The sequence below is a fragment of the Indicator indicator genome, chromosome 29 (genome assembly GCF_027791375.1).
Source record: "Indicator indicator isolate 239-I01 chromosome 29, UM_Iind_1.1, whole genome shotgun sequence".
NCBI classification, from domain to species: Eukaryota; Metazoa; Chordata; class Aves; order Piciformes; family Indicatoridae; genus Indicator; species Indicator indicator.
The window spans coordinates 483,012-499,061 of record NC_072038.1 but is presented as its reverse complement, the minus strand read 5'-3'; the positions used below and the strand labels follow the sequence as shown (position 1 = coordinate 499,061).

Here is a 16,050-nt window from a genome sequence, read left to right as displayed (position 1 = left end):
TGGGCTTGGGGAAAAGAAGTTCATAGATAGGCTCTGGCACGTGAGGCCCAGCCAGGAGCTTAGGAAGATAAAGCTGTGCCAGAGCTGTGCCTGGTGTAGAATCACAGAATCATAGAATTGTTTGGGTTACAAAAGCTCTCTGAGCTCATCCAGTCCAGCCAGCAACCCAACACCACCATGGCCACTAAACCATGGCCCCAAGTGCCATGGCCACAGGTGTCTGGAATATCTCCAGGGATGGGGACTCCACCACCTCCCTGGGCAGCCTCTGCCAATCCCTGACCACTCTTGCAGGAAAGAAACTTTTCCTCATCTCCAACCTGAACCTCCCCTGGCACAATTTCAGGCCATTTCCTCTCCTTCTATCACCTGACACTAGGGAGAGGAGAGCAATCCTCACCACACTGCAGCCTCCTCTCAGGGAGCTGCAGAGAGCAATGAGGTCTCCCTCAGCCTCCTCTGCTCCACACTGAACACCCCCAGCTCCCTCAGCTGCTCCTCCCCTGCTCTGTTCTCCTGACCCTTCCCCAGCTTCATTGCCCTTCTCTGGACCTGCTCCAGCCCCTCAATGTCCTTCTTATAGTGAGGGGCCCAAGGGAGGGATCCTTTGACCCTTCCTTGTGAGAGGATGAGGTGTCATGGGGTGAACCTCTGCTCCAATCCACCTCTCCTCCTCCCACTCCCAACCTAGACCCTCAAATCTTACATGGCACTTCAGGCCTGTGTCCTTGCCTCCTTTCTAACCATGTCTCCCCATCTCACACAGGCTCCCCACTTCCCACCAGACTCTGACCTGCTCCTGAAAGCTGCCAGTGTCTACCACAGCTTCCTGACCTGGCCTGTGCCCTACTGCGACATCTTCCGTGAGCTGCTCACCTTCATCAGCAACGAGCTGAAGGCTCCTGGTAAGTGCCCCTGCTCTGCCCTGCCCTGGGCTCTTCTTGTGCCACTCCCCCAAAACCACCTGCTGCTCCCAAAACTTCCCTGGTGTTGCTACCTCATGCTCCATTCCATGAATCCCTTGAGCAGGGTGTCCACACTCACCTTGGGCATCCTGAACCTTAGCTGTTCCAGGAGGTGAGGACCTCTTGGCTGGGAGAGTTGGGGCTGTTCAGCCTGGAGAAGAGGGAGACCTTAGAGCAGCCTTCTAGTACCTGAAGAGGCTACAGAAGAGCTGGGGAGGGACTTTTGACAAGGGCTGGGAGTGCTAAGATGAGGGGAAATGGCTTTGAGCTGGGAGAGGGGAGATTGAGACTGGAGATGAGGAAGAAATTCTTTCCAGTGAGGGTGGTGAGACACTGGCACAGGTTGCCCAGGGAGGCTGTGGATGCCCTCTCCCTGAGGTGTTCAAGGCCAGGCTGGATGAGGCCTTGAGCAAGCTGGGCTGGGGGGAGGTGTCCCTGTCCATGGCAGGAGGGTTGGAACTGGAAGAGCTTCAAGGTCCTTTCCAACCCAAACCATTCTATGATTCTATGACCTCTTCCCTCCATCCTCTGAATGATTTTCCTTGGTGGTCCAAGGTAGGCTGAGACCAAATTCCCCTGGAGGAGCAGGGCAAGGTTGTCTTTTTGGTGGCTGCCTGGTGTGGAAGGTGGTGGGAGCATCCCAGGGGACTTCCAGCTCTGCACCAGTGTGAATTAACAAAATGTGTAGCTATTTGCTGGCTGCCTTCCAGTCTGGTGAGTCTTTTCCATGGCAAAGCACGTGCTGGCTGCTCCTGCCCAGCCCTGGGCTTTGTGTGAGATGCTGAGTGGTGTATCTGGGGTGAGCACACAGGCTCCATTCATCAGCATCCAGGTGGCTGGAGCCTCCGAGCGTGGAGACTCCCACAGGGCTGAGGGACTCCCTGGCTCTTTCTTTGCAGCCCAGACACTACCTTGTGACATGGCTTTGGGCACATCCAGCAGCAGTGCTCCTCTTAATTAAGGACTCTTCCTTGATGTCCTGTTGTTCCCACTGGAGCAGCTCTTCCAATTATTTCTAAAAGACTCTTTTTTGCTAATCTCCTCATCTCTTGGTGGTCTATGGAGAGCTGGTACCACACAGAGCAGATCTCAGCCCTTCTTTGATCCTGGGCAGGCAGCAGGACTGGCTCTGAGGGGCCTTGGATGGGTATGTGGGCTGTAGCTGAGGCTGGAAGGTGCTTCCTCACATCCTCAGACCAGGCAACTGCTGTGGAGAGCCCCAAGGGGGATCATAGAATAGAATAGAATAGATCATAGAATCAGTCAGGGTTGGAAGGGACCACAAGGATCATCTAGTTCCAATGTGGATGTGGAGCACAGTGTCTCCATCATGGCAGCAATGCCCTCCTGAGAGCAGAGAGTCATAGAAAGGGCTGGGTTGGAAGGGACCTTAAAGTTCCAACCCCCCTGCCATGGGCAGGGACACCTCCCACCAGCCCAGCTTGCTCAAGGCCTCATCCAGCCTGGCCTTAACACTTCCAAGGAGAGGGCATCCACAACTTCCCTGGGCAGCCTGTTCCAGTGTCTCAGCACCCTGGAGTAAGCAGAGACATCCCTGACTAGATCAATAAAGCTGAACCTCTCTTTCTGATGGGAGGTTGTAGATGCAGGTGGAATGAAAGAGGCTTTCATTTCAAAGGAATAAAAAGATATTAACCCCCCCACACCTTCTGCACTTCTGGCACTGGACTGGCTGCTTTCCCCTCAGCTCAAGTGGCCATGGCCACCAGGCAAGGTCTGGCTGGGCTGCATCCAGCCTCCAGCTCAGATCTGCAGGGCCAGCATGGACATGGAGCTGCTCATCATGGAATCACAGAACATTAGAGGTTGGAAGGGACCTCCAGAGCTCATCCAGTCCAAGCCCCCTGCCAGAGCAGCATCACCCAGGGCAGTCTGCACAGGAATGCATCCAGGTGGGGTTGGAAAGGCTCCAGAGAAGGAGACTCCACAACCCCCCTGGGCAGCCTGCTCCAGGGCTCTGTCACCCTCACTGGAAAGAAGTTTCTCCTCAGGTTGAGCTGAAATCTTCTCTGTTCCAGTTTGTCTCCATTGTTCCTTGTCCTATCACTGTGCACCACCCAGCAGAGCCTGGCCCCCTCCTCCTGCCCCCCACCCCTCAGCTATTGATAGACATTGATCAGATCCCTCTCAGCCTTCTCTTCTCCAGACTAAACAGCCCCAGGGCTCTCAGTCTCTCTTCCCAGGGGAGATGCTCAAGTCCCCTAAGCATCCTCCTGGCTCTCTGTTGGATTCTCTCCAGCAGGTCTCTCTCTCTCTTGAACTGGGGAGTCCAGAACTGGACATCCCACACCGGTGCAGCCAGGCACTTCCCCAGCTCCTTCCTGGTCTTTTATTGCCCTGATGTCAATCAGGGCTGTTTTACAGACTGCTGGGAAAGCCCCAATGCTGGGGGGGGGTTTGCTCCATCCTGCTCTTGTGCGATCACCATCATCACTGTGGTGCTGAGGATCATGGCTTAGTGGTAGTGGCTTAGCAGTGGTGGTGGAATTATGAGCTCTAGGTGAGTGGTTGGACTTGATGATCTCAAAGGTCTCTTCCAACCTCAACAGTTCTATGATCACCAGTGCCCAAGACTGTGTGAGCTGGGGACTTGGTCCAAAAGCTTCTGCAGATGAGGTTCCCCCAGCCCTGGGAGAAGATGCTGTGGGGGGGGTGTTGGCTTGCTGGGGTTGGAGAGCTTGGTGCTGCTCCTCACTGTGGCCTCTCCCCACAGCTGGAGCCAAGAACAGGCTCCAGTGAGAACAGGTCCTCTGCTGGTAAGCTGGCCAGGACCCTGCACAGCCTCTGTGACCTGCCATGAGGTTTGAGCAAAAGCTTTTTATGGAGAGGAGGGTAAAGATTAACTGAGAGCAAGCTGCTGTCAGCAGCTGCCAGGAAGGCCACAGCTTTGATCTGCAGACTGGGGCTGGGGCCTCTGCAGGAGGGGGCAAGGCTGCTGTAATCAGGAGAGGTCAACCACAGCTGCGTGTGGGTGCCGGACCCTCACCATAGGTGCTGCTCCTGGGCTGCTGGAAGCCAGCTGGGCTGGCATGTGGCTGCTGCAGGAATCACAGAATCACAGAATCATAGAATCACAGCCTCACAGTGTATCAGAGGTTGTGAAGGGACCTCCAGAGCTCATCCAGTCCAACCCCCCTGCCAGAGCAGCATCACCCAGGGGAGTCTGCACAGGAATGCATCCAGGTGGGGTTGGAAAGGCTCCAGAGAAGGAGACTCCACAACCCCCCTGGGCAGCCTGCTCCAGGGCTCTGTCACCCTCACTGGAAAGAAGTTTCTCCTTGTGCTGAGCTGAAATCTTCTCTGTTCCAGTTTGTCTCCATTGTTCCTTGTCCTATCACTGTGCACCACCCAGCAGAGCCTGGCCCCCTCCTCCTGCCCCCCACCCCTCAGCTATTGATAGACATTGATCAGATCCCTCTCAGCCTTCTCTTCTCCAGACTAAACAGCCCCAGGGCTCTCAGTCTCTCTTCCCAGGGGAGATGCTCAAGTCCCCTAAGCATCCTCCTGGCTCTCTGTTGGACTCTCTCCAGCAGGTCTCTGTCTCTCTTGAACTGGGGAGCCCCAAACTGGACACAGTACTCCAGGTGTGGTCTCAGCAGGGCAGAGTAGAGAGGTAGAAGAACTTCCCCAGCCCTGCTGGACACCTTTCTTGCTGCACCCCAGGATCCCATTGGCTCTCTTGGCCACAAGAGCACATTGCTGTCCCATGCACAACTTGCTGCCCCCCAGCACTCCAAGGTCTGTCTCTGTGGAGCTGCTTTCCAGCAGGGCAGCCTCTAACCTGTCCTGGTGCCTGCTGTTATTCCTCCCCAGATGCAGGACCCTGCACTTGTCCTTATTAAACTCCATGAGGTTTGCCTGCAGCCAGCTCTCAGCCTGCCCAGGTCACACTGGATGGCAGCACAGCCTGAGGGGTGTCAGCCACCCCCCAGTTTTGTATCATCAGAACTTGCTGAGGGGACTCTCAATGTCCTCAGCCAGGTCATTGATAAAGATATTGAACAAAACTGGACCCAGTACAGATCCCTGGGGACACAACTGGCCACAGGCCTCCAAGTTGACTCTGTGCCAATGATGACAACCCTCTGAGCTCTGCTGTGGAGCCAGTTTGCACCTCACTGACCAACCATCACAGAATCACAGAATCTTAGAATCATAGAATGGTCTGGGCCAGAAGGGACCTCCAAAGCTCATCCAGTCCAACCCCCTCTGCAGTCAGCAGGGACATCCCCAACTGGACCAGGCTGCCCAGGGCCTCCTCAAGCCTCACCTTCAATATCTCCATGAATAAGGGTGCTGGATGTTGCTGATGCCATAAGATCTTTCCCAGGATGTACCCCAGTTGTGCTGGCTGGGGGTGACATGGGCTCTGCTGTTGCCACCCAGGCCAAGTTTTTCACCACAAGGGTGGTGAGAGACTGGCACAGGTTGCCCAGGGAGGTGGTGGAAGCCTCATCCCTGGAGGTTTTTGCAGCCAGGCTGGATGTGGCTGTGAGCAACCTGCTGTGGTGTGAGGAGTCCCTGCCCATGGCAGGGGGGTTGGGACTGGCTGAGCCTTGAGGTCCCTTCCAGCCCTGACAGTTCTGTGATTCTAAATCCACCTGAGGTTGCCCAGTTGGAGATCATGATGACATCCTGGGAAGAGTCTCAGAGACATGAAGGGATGTGGGCTGCCTGCTCCTGCCTCAGTTCTGCTGGGGGCAGTCTGGGCTCCAGCTGTGCAGGAGGGAAGGTGGCAGTGACCTGCTGTCACTAAGTGAGAGCCAGCTGGAGGCTAAAGCAAGTGCCAGAAGCTGCTGAAAATCATCCACAGGATTCCCATCCCACATCAGCAGTGGGGCAGGAGAAACTGGGGATGGAGCAGCTCTCCCATCCCATCTCCCATTCCCATCACTCCAGGCTTTTATCCTTCATGTCCCATGGCTCTGTTGCCCCTGGGCTGGTCCCTGTAGGCAGTGGCTGTGCCTTGTCCCCATAAGGAGTTTTGGTGCTGCCATGCCTGCTCTGGGCATGACCTGGCTGAGGTCAGCACCACCAGGAGACAAAGTCAACATGCTCCTGGGGCAGAGCAGTCTGTGGTGGTTCCATGCCTCATGTCCTCTTCTCTCTTTCCCAGGAATCTCTTTCCAGAGGCTGGTGAGGACTGAGCAAGGGCTTCCTGTGAAGAACTACCAGAGCTCCACTGTGTAAGTGTGGCCATGGGTGCTGCTGGTGCCACAGGCTGCCCAGGGAGGTGGGGGAGTCACTGTCCCTGGAGGTGTTCAAGAAATGTGTGGCCATGGCACTTGGGGACTTGATGTAAAGGCCCTGGTGGTGTTGGGCTGATGGCTGGACTGGATGGTCTTAGAGCTCTTCTCCAACTAGAATTATCCTGTGATCCCCATGATCTTACACTGCTTAAGCAGCAGTGGGGCTGTGGTGAGCAGCACCTCAAAGGTGTAGGGGTGGGTGCTGGGAAGAAGAGCTGGACACCAGGGCTGGGCTGTGGGAAAGGACTGAAATTTCCCCAGCTGTGGGTCAGGATCTGGGGGGGTCCCCACACTGATTATCCCAGAGCCCTGCTTACTGTAGGGCTGCAGATCTGGGTGAGAAGAGCCAGGGAAGGCAAAGTCTGCTCCACAGGGAGCTGCTGATCTCTGGTGGTGTTGGAGAACAGCCAGGGGACACTTTGGTCTGCAGCCTTCCAGTACCTGAAGGGGGCCTGCAAGAAAGCTGGGGAGGGACTTTTTACAAGGGCTTGTAAGGCACTACAGGACGAGAGGGGATGGACTGAAGCTGGAAGAGGGTAGATTTGGACTGGAAATTAGGAATAAATTCTTTCCAGTGAGGGTGGTGAGACACTGGAGCAGGCTGCTCAGGGAGGTTGTGGATGTCCCCTCCCTGGAGGTGTTCAAGGCCAGGTTGGATGAGGCCTTGAGCAAGCTGTGCTGGTGGGAGGTGTCCCTGCCCATGGCAGGGGGTAGGAACTGGATGAGCTTGAAGGTCCCTTCCAACCCAACCCATTCCATGCACCTGTGTTTGGGAGCCACCATCCAGAAGAGGGTCAGAAGTGACTCCATCCCAGTGCAACAGCTAATGAAAGCCTTGCAGCTCTGGCTGCAGTCACACCTTGCACCTTCTTCAAGGGCTGAACCTTTCCACCTGCCAGGGCACCTAATTTGTGAACAGGAAAATGAGTCTGGGTGCTGTGTGCCCCTCCTGGCTGCAGTGCCAGCCCCAGGGACACTCCTTTGTGCAGAGCCACTTCCCCTTCTTGCAGGAGGGGTGTCCTGATCCTTTGGCTTGTCCACTCATGCCATGCAGCTCTGGATCTGCACATGCCTCCCACCCAGCTGCTCTGGTGCTGCTGTGCTGCTTTCCCAGTAAAGCTCTGTTGCTCTGCATGCTCCTACTGGTGCAACCAGCAGTTGGACTCGATGACCTGAGAGGTCTTTTCCAGCCTAAACGACCCTAATTGCAGCCAGGGGGGACTCACTGCAGGGTGGCTCTATTTGCATAACAAGGCCCTGAGAACCTGGCTCAAAGCTTTACATAAGCTGAACTTTGGGCTTGCTGAAAGCTTCTACCCATTGCCTGAGCTTTCTAGGACCAAGCACACCAGGGCCCAGCCTTAATTCAGAGCCATTCTTGCTCAGTGAGCTGGACAAGTTGCCCCATAATGTGGTTGAGGCCCCAGCCTTGGAGCCATTCAAGGTCAAACTTGAGTGGGTCACAGAATCACAGAACATTAGAGGTTGGAAGGGACCTCAAGAGCTCATCAGGTCCAACCCCCCTGCCAGAGCAGCATCACCCAGGGCAGTCTGCACAGGAATGCATCCAGGTGGGGTTGGAAAGGCTCCAGAGAAGGAGACTCCACAACCCCCCTGGGCAGCCTGCCCCAGGGCTCTGCCACCCTCACTGTAAAGAAGTTTCTCCTTGTGCTGAGCTGAAATCTTCTCTGTTCCAGTTTGTCTCCATTGTTCCTTGTCCTATCACTGTGCACCACCCAGCAGAGCCTGGCCCCCTCCTCCTGACCCCCACCCCTCAGCTATTGATAGACATTGATCAGATCCCTCTCAGCCTTCTCTTCTCCAGACTAAACAGCCCCAGGGCTCTCAGTCTCTCTTCCCAGGGGAGATGCTCAAGTCCCCTAAGCATCCTCCTGGCTCTCTGTTGGACTCTCTCCAGCAGGTCTCTGTCTCTCTTGAGCTGGGGAGCCCCAAACTGGACACAGTACTCCAGGTGTGGTCTCAGCAGGGCAGAGCAGAGGGGGAGCAGAACCTCCCTAGCCCTGCTGGACACCTTTCTTGCTGTACCCCAGGATCCCATTGGCTCTCTTGGCCACAAGAGCACATTGCTGTCCCATGCAGAACTTGCTGCCCACCAGCACTCCAAGGTCTGTCTCTGTGGAGCTGCTTTCCAGCAGGGCAGCCTCTAACCTGTCCTGGTGCCTGCTGTTATTTCTCCCCAGTCCCTAACCTGTACTGCGTCCTGAGTAACCTGATCTAGTTGGTGTCCCGGCTTACTGCAGGGAGGGTGTTGCACAAATTGACCTTCAAGGGCCCCTTCCAACCTAATGCATTCTATGATTCTGTGTGCCTGCTCTCCTCCCTGCTCTCTAGGCTGCAGGGAGGAGGGATTCATGTTGTGGTCCAGAGCAAAACCGCAGCTGAAGGAGGTGGCTCTTATTCTGAAAGGCCAGAAGTGATGCTCTGGCCTGCATCTTGCAGGGGGAAGGCATGCCTGGAGGTCACCCATTTTTTACCCACCACTTCACTGCATCTACTGGATGTCCAGTAGGGATCTTATTAGTGTTTGGAAATATCTGAAGGGTGGGGGGCAAGAAAAGGGGCCAGGCTCTTCTCAGTGCTGCCCAGAGACAGGCCAAGGGGCAGAGGGCACAAACTGGAACCCAGAAGGTTCCACCTGAGCAGGAGGAGAAAGTTCTTTGTTGTGAGGGTGCTGGAGGCCTGGAGCAGGCTGCCCAGAGAGGTTGTGGAGTCTCCTTCAGGGGAAAGCTTCCAAACCCAGCTGGGCCATTGTGCTCCTGGGCAAGCTGCTGTGGGTGCCCTGCTTTAGCAGGGGGGTTGTGCTGGATGATCTCCAGAGGTCCTTTCCAACCTCCTACCATTCTGTGATTGACTGCTGGGACAGAGCACTGGGCTGGTGATATTGCAGATGTGCCAAGGATGGTGCTGAGGAGCAGGGTGGAGGCTGCTCATCACTAACCTGCTCCCTGCCTGTGGCTGGCACTGCAGCAAGGGGCTGGCACGCCCGGATGTCCCCAAGCCCCTGTGGCTGTGACCAACATGAGAGGACACTGCCATCTAGTGAGAAGTTGTCCAATTTCCCATCCATTCAAAGTCAGGTTGGACCAGGCTCTGAGCAACCTGCTCCAGCTGCAGATGTGCCTGCTGGCTGCAGGGGGATTGGACTTGGACTAGATGAGCTTTCAAGGTCCTTTCCATCCCAAACCAATCTGTAAGTGTGCCCAGGTGGCCAAGAAGGCCAATGGCATCCTGGCCTGGATCAGGAATAGTGTGGGCAGCAGGAGCAGGGAAGTCATCCTGCCCTGTGCTCAGCACTGGTTAGACCACACCTTGAGTGCTGTGTCCAGTTCTGGGCTCCTCAATACAAGAAAGATGTTGAGGTACTGGATCATGTCCAGAGAAGGGCAATGAAACTGTGAGGGGTCTGGAGCACAGCCCTGTGAGGGGAGGCTGAGGGAGCTGGGGGTGTTCAGCCTGGAGAAGAGGAGGCTCAGGGGAGACCTCATTGCTGTCTACAACTACCTGAAGGGAGGTTGCAGCCAGGTGGGGGTTGGGCTCTTCTCCCAGGCAGGCAGTTACAGAACAAGAGGACACAGTCTCAGGCTGCACCAGGGGAGGTTCAGGCTGGATGTGAGGAAGAAATACTTCCCAGAAAGGGAGTTTGACCATTGGAATGTGCTGCCCAGGGAGGTGGTGGAGTCATCATCCCTGGCAGCATTTAAAATAAGCCTGGATGAGGCACTCAGTGCCATGGGCTAGTTGATTAGATGCTGTTGGGTGACAGGTTGGACTTGATGATCTTGAAGGTCTTTTCCAGCCTGGTTGATTCTATGATTGTGTAACTCTGTAGTTTGATGTGTCAGCAGTGCCCCGTGCTGGCTGCACAGCCTACCCACTGTGCCCTTGTCCCCAGGACTGTGCTGCTGCTGAACCGCTCCGAGGTGCAGAGCGAGTTCCTCTCCATCGCCGAGAGGCTGAGCTCCAGCGAGCAGCCCCAGCACACCACCCTGGTCATGCTCCTGGAGCACCTCTACCAGGCCACCTTTGGCACCCAGTGTGACCTGGACAGCCTGCACCACCTCCTGAAGGTAAGCTCGGAGAGGTTCAGCTGTGGGGATCTAGTCAGGGATGTCCCTGCTTGCTCCAGAAGAGAAGGCTCCAGGGAGACCTCAGACTTCAGTACATGAAGGGGGCCTCCAGGAGAGCTGGGGAGGGAATTCTGACAAGGGCTGGGAGCAACAGGATGAGAGGGAATGGACTGAAACTTGAAGGGACTGGAGATGAGGAAGAAATTCTCTCCAGTGAGGGTGGTGAGATAGTGGAACAGGTTGCCTAGGGAGGCTGTGGATGCCTCCTCCCTGGAGGTGTTCAAGGCCAGGCTGGATGAAGCCTTGAGCAAGCTGGGCTGGTGGGAGGTGTCCCTGCCCATGGCAGAGGGGTTGGAACTGGATGAGCTTTAAGACCCCTTCCAGCCTCAACCATTCTGTGAATCTGTGAATCCCTCACCTTGGCTCTGCTCCCCCCAAGTCCAAGACACTGGAGGAGCTCTCAGAGATCTATGCCAGCGCTGCTGATGCACAGGAGGTGGCAGCCAGCACCAGTGACCCCATCCTGGCCCGGCAGCAGCTGCAGTCTGTGCTGAGGGACATCGCCAGCGCCGCCTCCTTTCCTGCCATCACAGGTGAGGGCACCCCCTGCCCCCTGCTCCTCTTTCCTCCAGGGTTTTCTGCTGGCCCAGCCCCTGCCATGCTGATGAAATGTTCTGCACAGAGCTCCAGCCTTTGTAAACAGCGAATCTGGGAATTTTTTCACAATGAGTCACCCGTTGGAATCATCTCCTCAGGGAAGTGGGGGAGCCCCCAACATGGGACACTTATAAGAGTCAGCTGGACAGGGCCTGGCCTGGCTTGTCCAGACTGGGCTTTGGGAAAGAAGGGTTGGGCTGGAGTACCTCTCCTATGGGGACAGGCTGAGAGAGTTGGGGCTGTTCAGCCTGGAGAAGAGAAGGCTCCAGGAAGACCAGGGAGTCCAGTACCTGAAGGGGCTGCAGGAGAGCTGGGAAGGGACTTTTGACAAGGGCAGAGAAGGGCAACGAAGCTGTGAGGGGTCTGGAACACAAACCCTATGAGGAGAGGCTGAGAGAGCTGGGACTGTTTAGCCTGGAGAAGAGGAGGCTCAGGGCAGACCTCATTGCTGTCTACAACTACCTGAAGGGAGGTTGTAGCCAGGTGGGGGTTGGTCTCTTCTCTCAGGCAACCAGCACCAGAACAAGAGGACACAGTCTCAAGTTGTGCCAGGGAAGGTCTAGGCTGGATATTAGGAGGAAGTTCTCCACAGAGAGGGTGATTGCCCATTGGAATGTGCTGCCCAGGGAGGTGGTGGAGTCACCATCCCTGGAGACATTCAAGAGGAGACTGGATGAGGCACTTGGTGCCATGGTCTGGTTGATTGGATAGGGCTGGGTGATAGGTTGGACTGGAGGATCTTGGAGGTCTCTTCCAACCTGGTTGATTCTATGATTCTATTATTCTATGAATGACAGGACGAGGGACAGTGGATTCAAACTAGAACAGCATAGATTTAGATTGGACATTAGGAGGAAGTGGTGAGACACTGGAACAAGTTGCCCAGAGAAGCTGTGGACACCTCATCTCTGGAAGTGTTTAAGGCCAAGCTGGAGGAGGCTTTGTGTAGCCTGTGCTAGTGGGAGGAGTCCCTGCCCATGGCTTGGGACTAGGTGATCTTTAAGGTCTCTTCTAACTCAAGCCAGTCTATGATTATGTGACCAGGTGATCCTTGAGGTCCCTTCCAACCTGGGATTCTATGAACCTAGCACAACAACTAGAACAAAACCCCCACTGACTCAGGTCCTATTTCATACCCCAGTGATGAGCCAGAAGTGGTTTGTCATCTGTCATCACAACAGCACCAAAGGTAGAACTGTCCAGCCTCTGTGGGTGAGAGGAAAACATTACATCAGAAAGTGATGGTGGCAGCGATGTCTGATGGCTCTTGGAGGTGTGAAATCTGGAAAGCCCTGGAACAGGTTGCCCAATCCCCCATCCCTGGAGGGATTGAAAAGCTATGGACAGGCTGAGAGAGTTGGTACTGTTCAGTCTGGAGAAGAGAAGGCTCTGAGGAAACCTTCTTGTGGCCTTCCATGATCGGAAGGGTCTACAAGAAAGCTGGGGAGGGACTTTTTAGGGTGTCAGGGAGTGATAGGACTCGGGGGAGTGGAACAAAACTAGAAATGGGGAGATTCAGATTGGATGTTAGGAAGAAGTTCTTCCCCATGAGGGTGGTGAGAGGTGGTTGCCCAGAGGTTGCCCAGGGAGGTGGTGGAAGCCTCATCCCTGGAGGTTTTTTGCAACCAGGTTGGATGTGGCTGTGAGCAACCTGCTGTAGTGTGAGGTGTCCCTGCCCATGGCAGGGAGGTTGGGACTGGCTGAGCCTTGAGGTCACTTCCAACCCTGACTGATTCTATAATTCTATGAATCCCAGAACAGCCCAATTCTATGATTTGATTCTATGATGTGGTGCTGAGGGCCATGGTTTAGTGGTGCCCTGGCAGTGCTGGGTTAAGGGTTGGACTGGATGATATTAAAGGTCTTTTCCAACCTAAATTCCATCCTATGAAATGTCCTCTTGTTCCAGTTGTGTGAGACTTCATGGGGATGATGACAGCAGCATTGGTGCTCTGCATGATGCCCAAAGCTTGTTCATGGGGTGGGTCACATTTCCCACCAACCAGAAGGGCTGTCAGGAGAGCCACTGGGGATCCCTGCAAGCTAATTCCTTTCCCTCCTCTCTTCCCAGGTGAGGCTCAGCCATGCAAGCTCCACACCATCCCCATCCCCACTGCTCGCTGCTACACTTACAGCTGGGATCAGGATAACTTTGGTAAGTGCAGGGGGCAATCTCCCATCCTCCTGCTGAGACCACAGCCCTCTGCTTCTCCTCACAGGGGTGGCTGAGCAGTGTGTCAGCATGGCTGAGGCTGCCACTGCTGCTGAGTGTGACACAAACTGTGGCTGGAGCCTGAAAGAGCTGATAACAAATTTGTTGGTGATGGAGGGAGAGGCAGGAGAGTGGATGGCAGTGTCCTCTGGATGGGAGAGGATGTGGGTGTCAGCTTGCCTGCTGTGATCCCAAGCAAAGCCCTCCTGTGAGTGATGGGCACAAGACATTGGTGGCCTCAAAACTCATGTGGACAGAGACAAACCATGTAGGACTTAGTCCCCTGGGCAAGGTTGTGCCTGAGGTTAAGCTGGAAGAGGTTTGTCCACAGGGATGTTGGTGGGACAGAGACTTTGCTTGGTAGAAAGCTCCTCTGCAATGAGCAAGCCTTGCACATGCTCTGGGAACAATGGCTGCATGGAAAGTCTGACTAGACTGAGATGTTAGGACTTTGTGGGGTTGAGACCCCTCTGATGTCACTGCTCTTCCCCCACCCACAGCAGGGATGGCCAAGGAGCAGGTGCCTTTGCTGTGCTCTCAGCCTGGCCACGGCAGTTTTGCAGGGGAAGCAGCAGCTTCCCGTTCTGCTGAGTTGGTCTCTCCAGCTTCCCCATTCCTGGAAGACTGTTTCTGTTCCCATGAAAGTTGAGTGTTCATTGCAAGCTGGACCAGAGCTCTGGTTGGAGCTTTGCAGTGAGTCAAGCCTTGCCAGGAGGCCACCTGCAGTGGGGTGGTTTGGTGTTTTATTAGCCAGACCTCTATTTCCTCCTTCCCTCCTGTTAAACCTCGTTTGGACACAAGGGTGTTGCGAAATCTGTGGAGGAAGGAAGCAAAAACCCCACAGGTCCAGAATGTGACCTCAAGGAGAGAAACATGGTTTGGTTTGCCTTGCATCTGAGCACCTCATGGAAGTCTGAACATGTTCAGTAGAAGGTTTTCAGTTCCTTGTTTGAAACCATGCAGGGTCAAAGAGAGCATTGGCCATGCTCTAGAGGGGGTGTTGTCTGGGATCTTCACACTTCCAGTGGTTGTGCCAGACAGGATCTCCCTCACCTGGAATATTGCATCCAGTGCTGGGCTCCCCAGTTCAGGAGGGACAGGGATCTGCTGGAGAGAGTCCAAGGGAGGGCTACAAGGATGCTGAAGGGACTGGAGCACTGCCTGGGGAGGAGAGGCTGAGAGCCCTGGGGGTGTTCAGTCTGGAGAGGAAAAGGCTGAGAGGGGATTTAATAAACGTCTATAGATATCTGAGGGCTGGGGGTCAGGAGGGAGGGGACAGGCTCTGCTCAGCTGCACCCTGGGATAGGACAAGGGGCATTGGGTAGAAACTCCAGCACAGGAGGTTCCACCTCAACATGAGGAGGAACTTTTTCCCTGGGAGGGTCCCAGAGCCCTGGAACAGGCTGCCCAGAGAGGTTGTGGAGTCTCCTTCTCTGGAGCCTTTCCATCCCTGTCTGGATGTGTTCCTGTGTGACCTGTGCTGGATTCTATACTCCTGCTCCGGCAGGGGGGTTGGATTCGATGATCTCTGGAGGTCCCTTCCAACCCCTAACATCCTCTGATCCTGTGGTTGCCTTTCAGACATCCTCAATGATGTCCTCAGCAAAGAGTGCAGCGTCGTGGAGCCCATGGTCTCAGAGAACGAGGAGGAGGAGGAGGAGGAAGAGGAGGAGGAAGTGGAAAGCAATGGCTGTTCCCCTGAGCGAGACTCGCTGCTTTCCCCCATCTGTGCCATCTCCAAAGACTCCGTGTACTCGGCGCTGTCGGAGGAGGGCTCTAAGCCCTCACGAATGTCCCTGTTCACCACCTCCAAGGACTCTCTCTCAGAGCTGACAGTGGCCTCCAGGAAGTCGCTGAAGTCGTTCGTCTCCAGCCTGAAGGACTGCATGGACAGCGGCTACGCCGAGGACAGCGACGAGAGCTCCTGGGACAGCTGGGGGCGGCCGGAGCTGAGGGTGGAGAAGACCCCCGCCAGGCACAAGCAGAGGCTGACCACCAGGCTCTACAAACTGTTGAAGAGCAAGAGCCAGCTGGTGCTGAGGAGGGAGCTGAGCGGCTGCCCGGCCGCGGGCTCGCTGCCGCTGCGCCGCGCCGGGAGCCTGTGCGCGCCGCCGGCCAAGCCGCGCGTCCCGGCGCGCTCCCGCCGCGCGCACTCGCTGCCGCAGCACACGCTGAGCCCGCGCCCGCCGGCCCCGGGGCTCGCTCCCAGCCACCTCGGCCTCCGCCGCCGACCCTTCCTCAGCTACGACGAGGACGCCAAGGTGGCCACCCTGCGGGTCGTGGTCTTCGGCTCCGACCGCATCTCGGGGAAGGTCGCCCGAGCCTACAGCGACCTCCGGTGAGCCGCCTGCGGGACGGGGCCGGGCTGCGGGGAGCTGTCGGGAGCCGTGCACGGGACTTGAGCATCATAGAATAATTGCTAGGGTTGGAAGGGACCTCGAGGATCATCTGGTTCCAACCCCCCCGCCACCGGCTGGGGCACCACAGAACCCTAGGGATTGCAAGGGAGCTAAAAGCTCATCCAGACCAACCCCCCTGCCATGGGCAGGGACACCACAGAACCTTAGGGGTTGCAAGGGAGCTAAAAGTTCATCCAGACCAACCCCCCTGCCATGGGCAGGGACACCACAGAACCTTAGGGGTTGCAAGGGAGCTAAAAGTTCATCCAGACCAACTCCCCTGCCATGGGCAGGGACACCACAGAACCTTAGGGGTTGCAAGGGAGCTAAAAGCTCATCCAGACCAACCCCCCTGCCATGGGCAGGGACACCACAGAACCTTAGGGGTTGCAAGGGAGCTAAAAGCTCATCCAGACCAACCCCCCTGCCATGGGCAGGGATACCACAGAACTTTAGGGG

The 16,050-nt window shown here is 55.9% G+C and overlaps 1 protein-coding gene across 1 annotated transcript in view; it reads left to right on the top strand.

The window, feature by feature from the left end:
• PIK3R5 (phosphoinositide-3-kinase regulatory subunit 5) overlaps positions 1–16,050 on the top strand; it is a 45,146-nt gene that overhangs the window by 20,663 nt on the left and 8,433 nt on the right. Inside the window, exons 4-9 of the mRNA XM_054393886.1 lie at positions 767–905; positions 6,103–6,172; positions 10,149–10,323; positions 10,763–10,916; positions 13,052–13,135; positions 14,774–15,530. Of these exons, the coding sequence (XP_054249861.1) occupies positions 767–905; positions 6,103–6,172; positions 10,149–10,323; positions 10,763–10,916; positions 13,052–13,135; positions 14,774–15,530 (1,379 nt within the window). The remainder of the gene's footprint in view (positions 1–766; positions 906–6,102; positions 6,173–10,148; positions 10,324–10,762; positions 10,917–13,051; positions 13,136–14,773; positions 15,531–16,050) is intronic.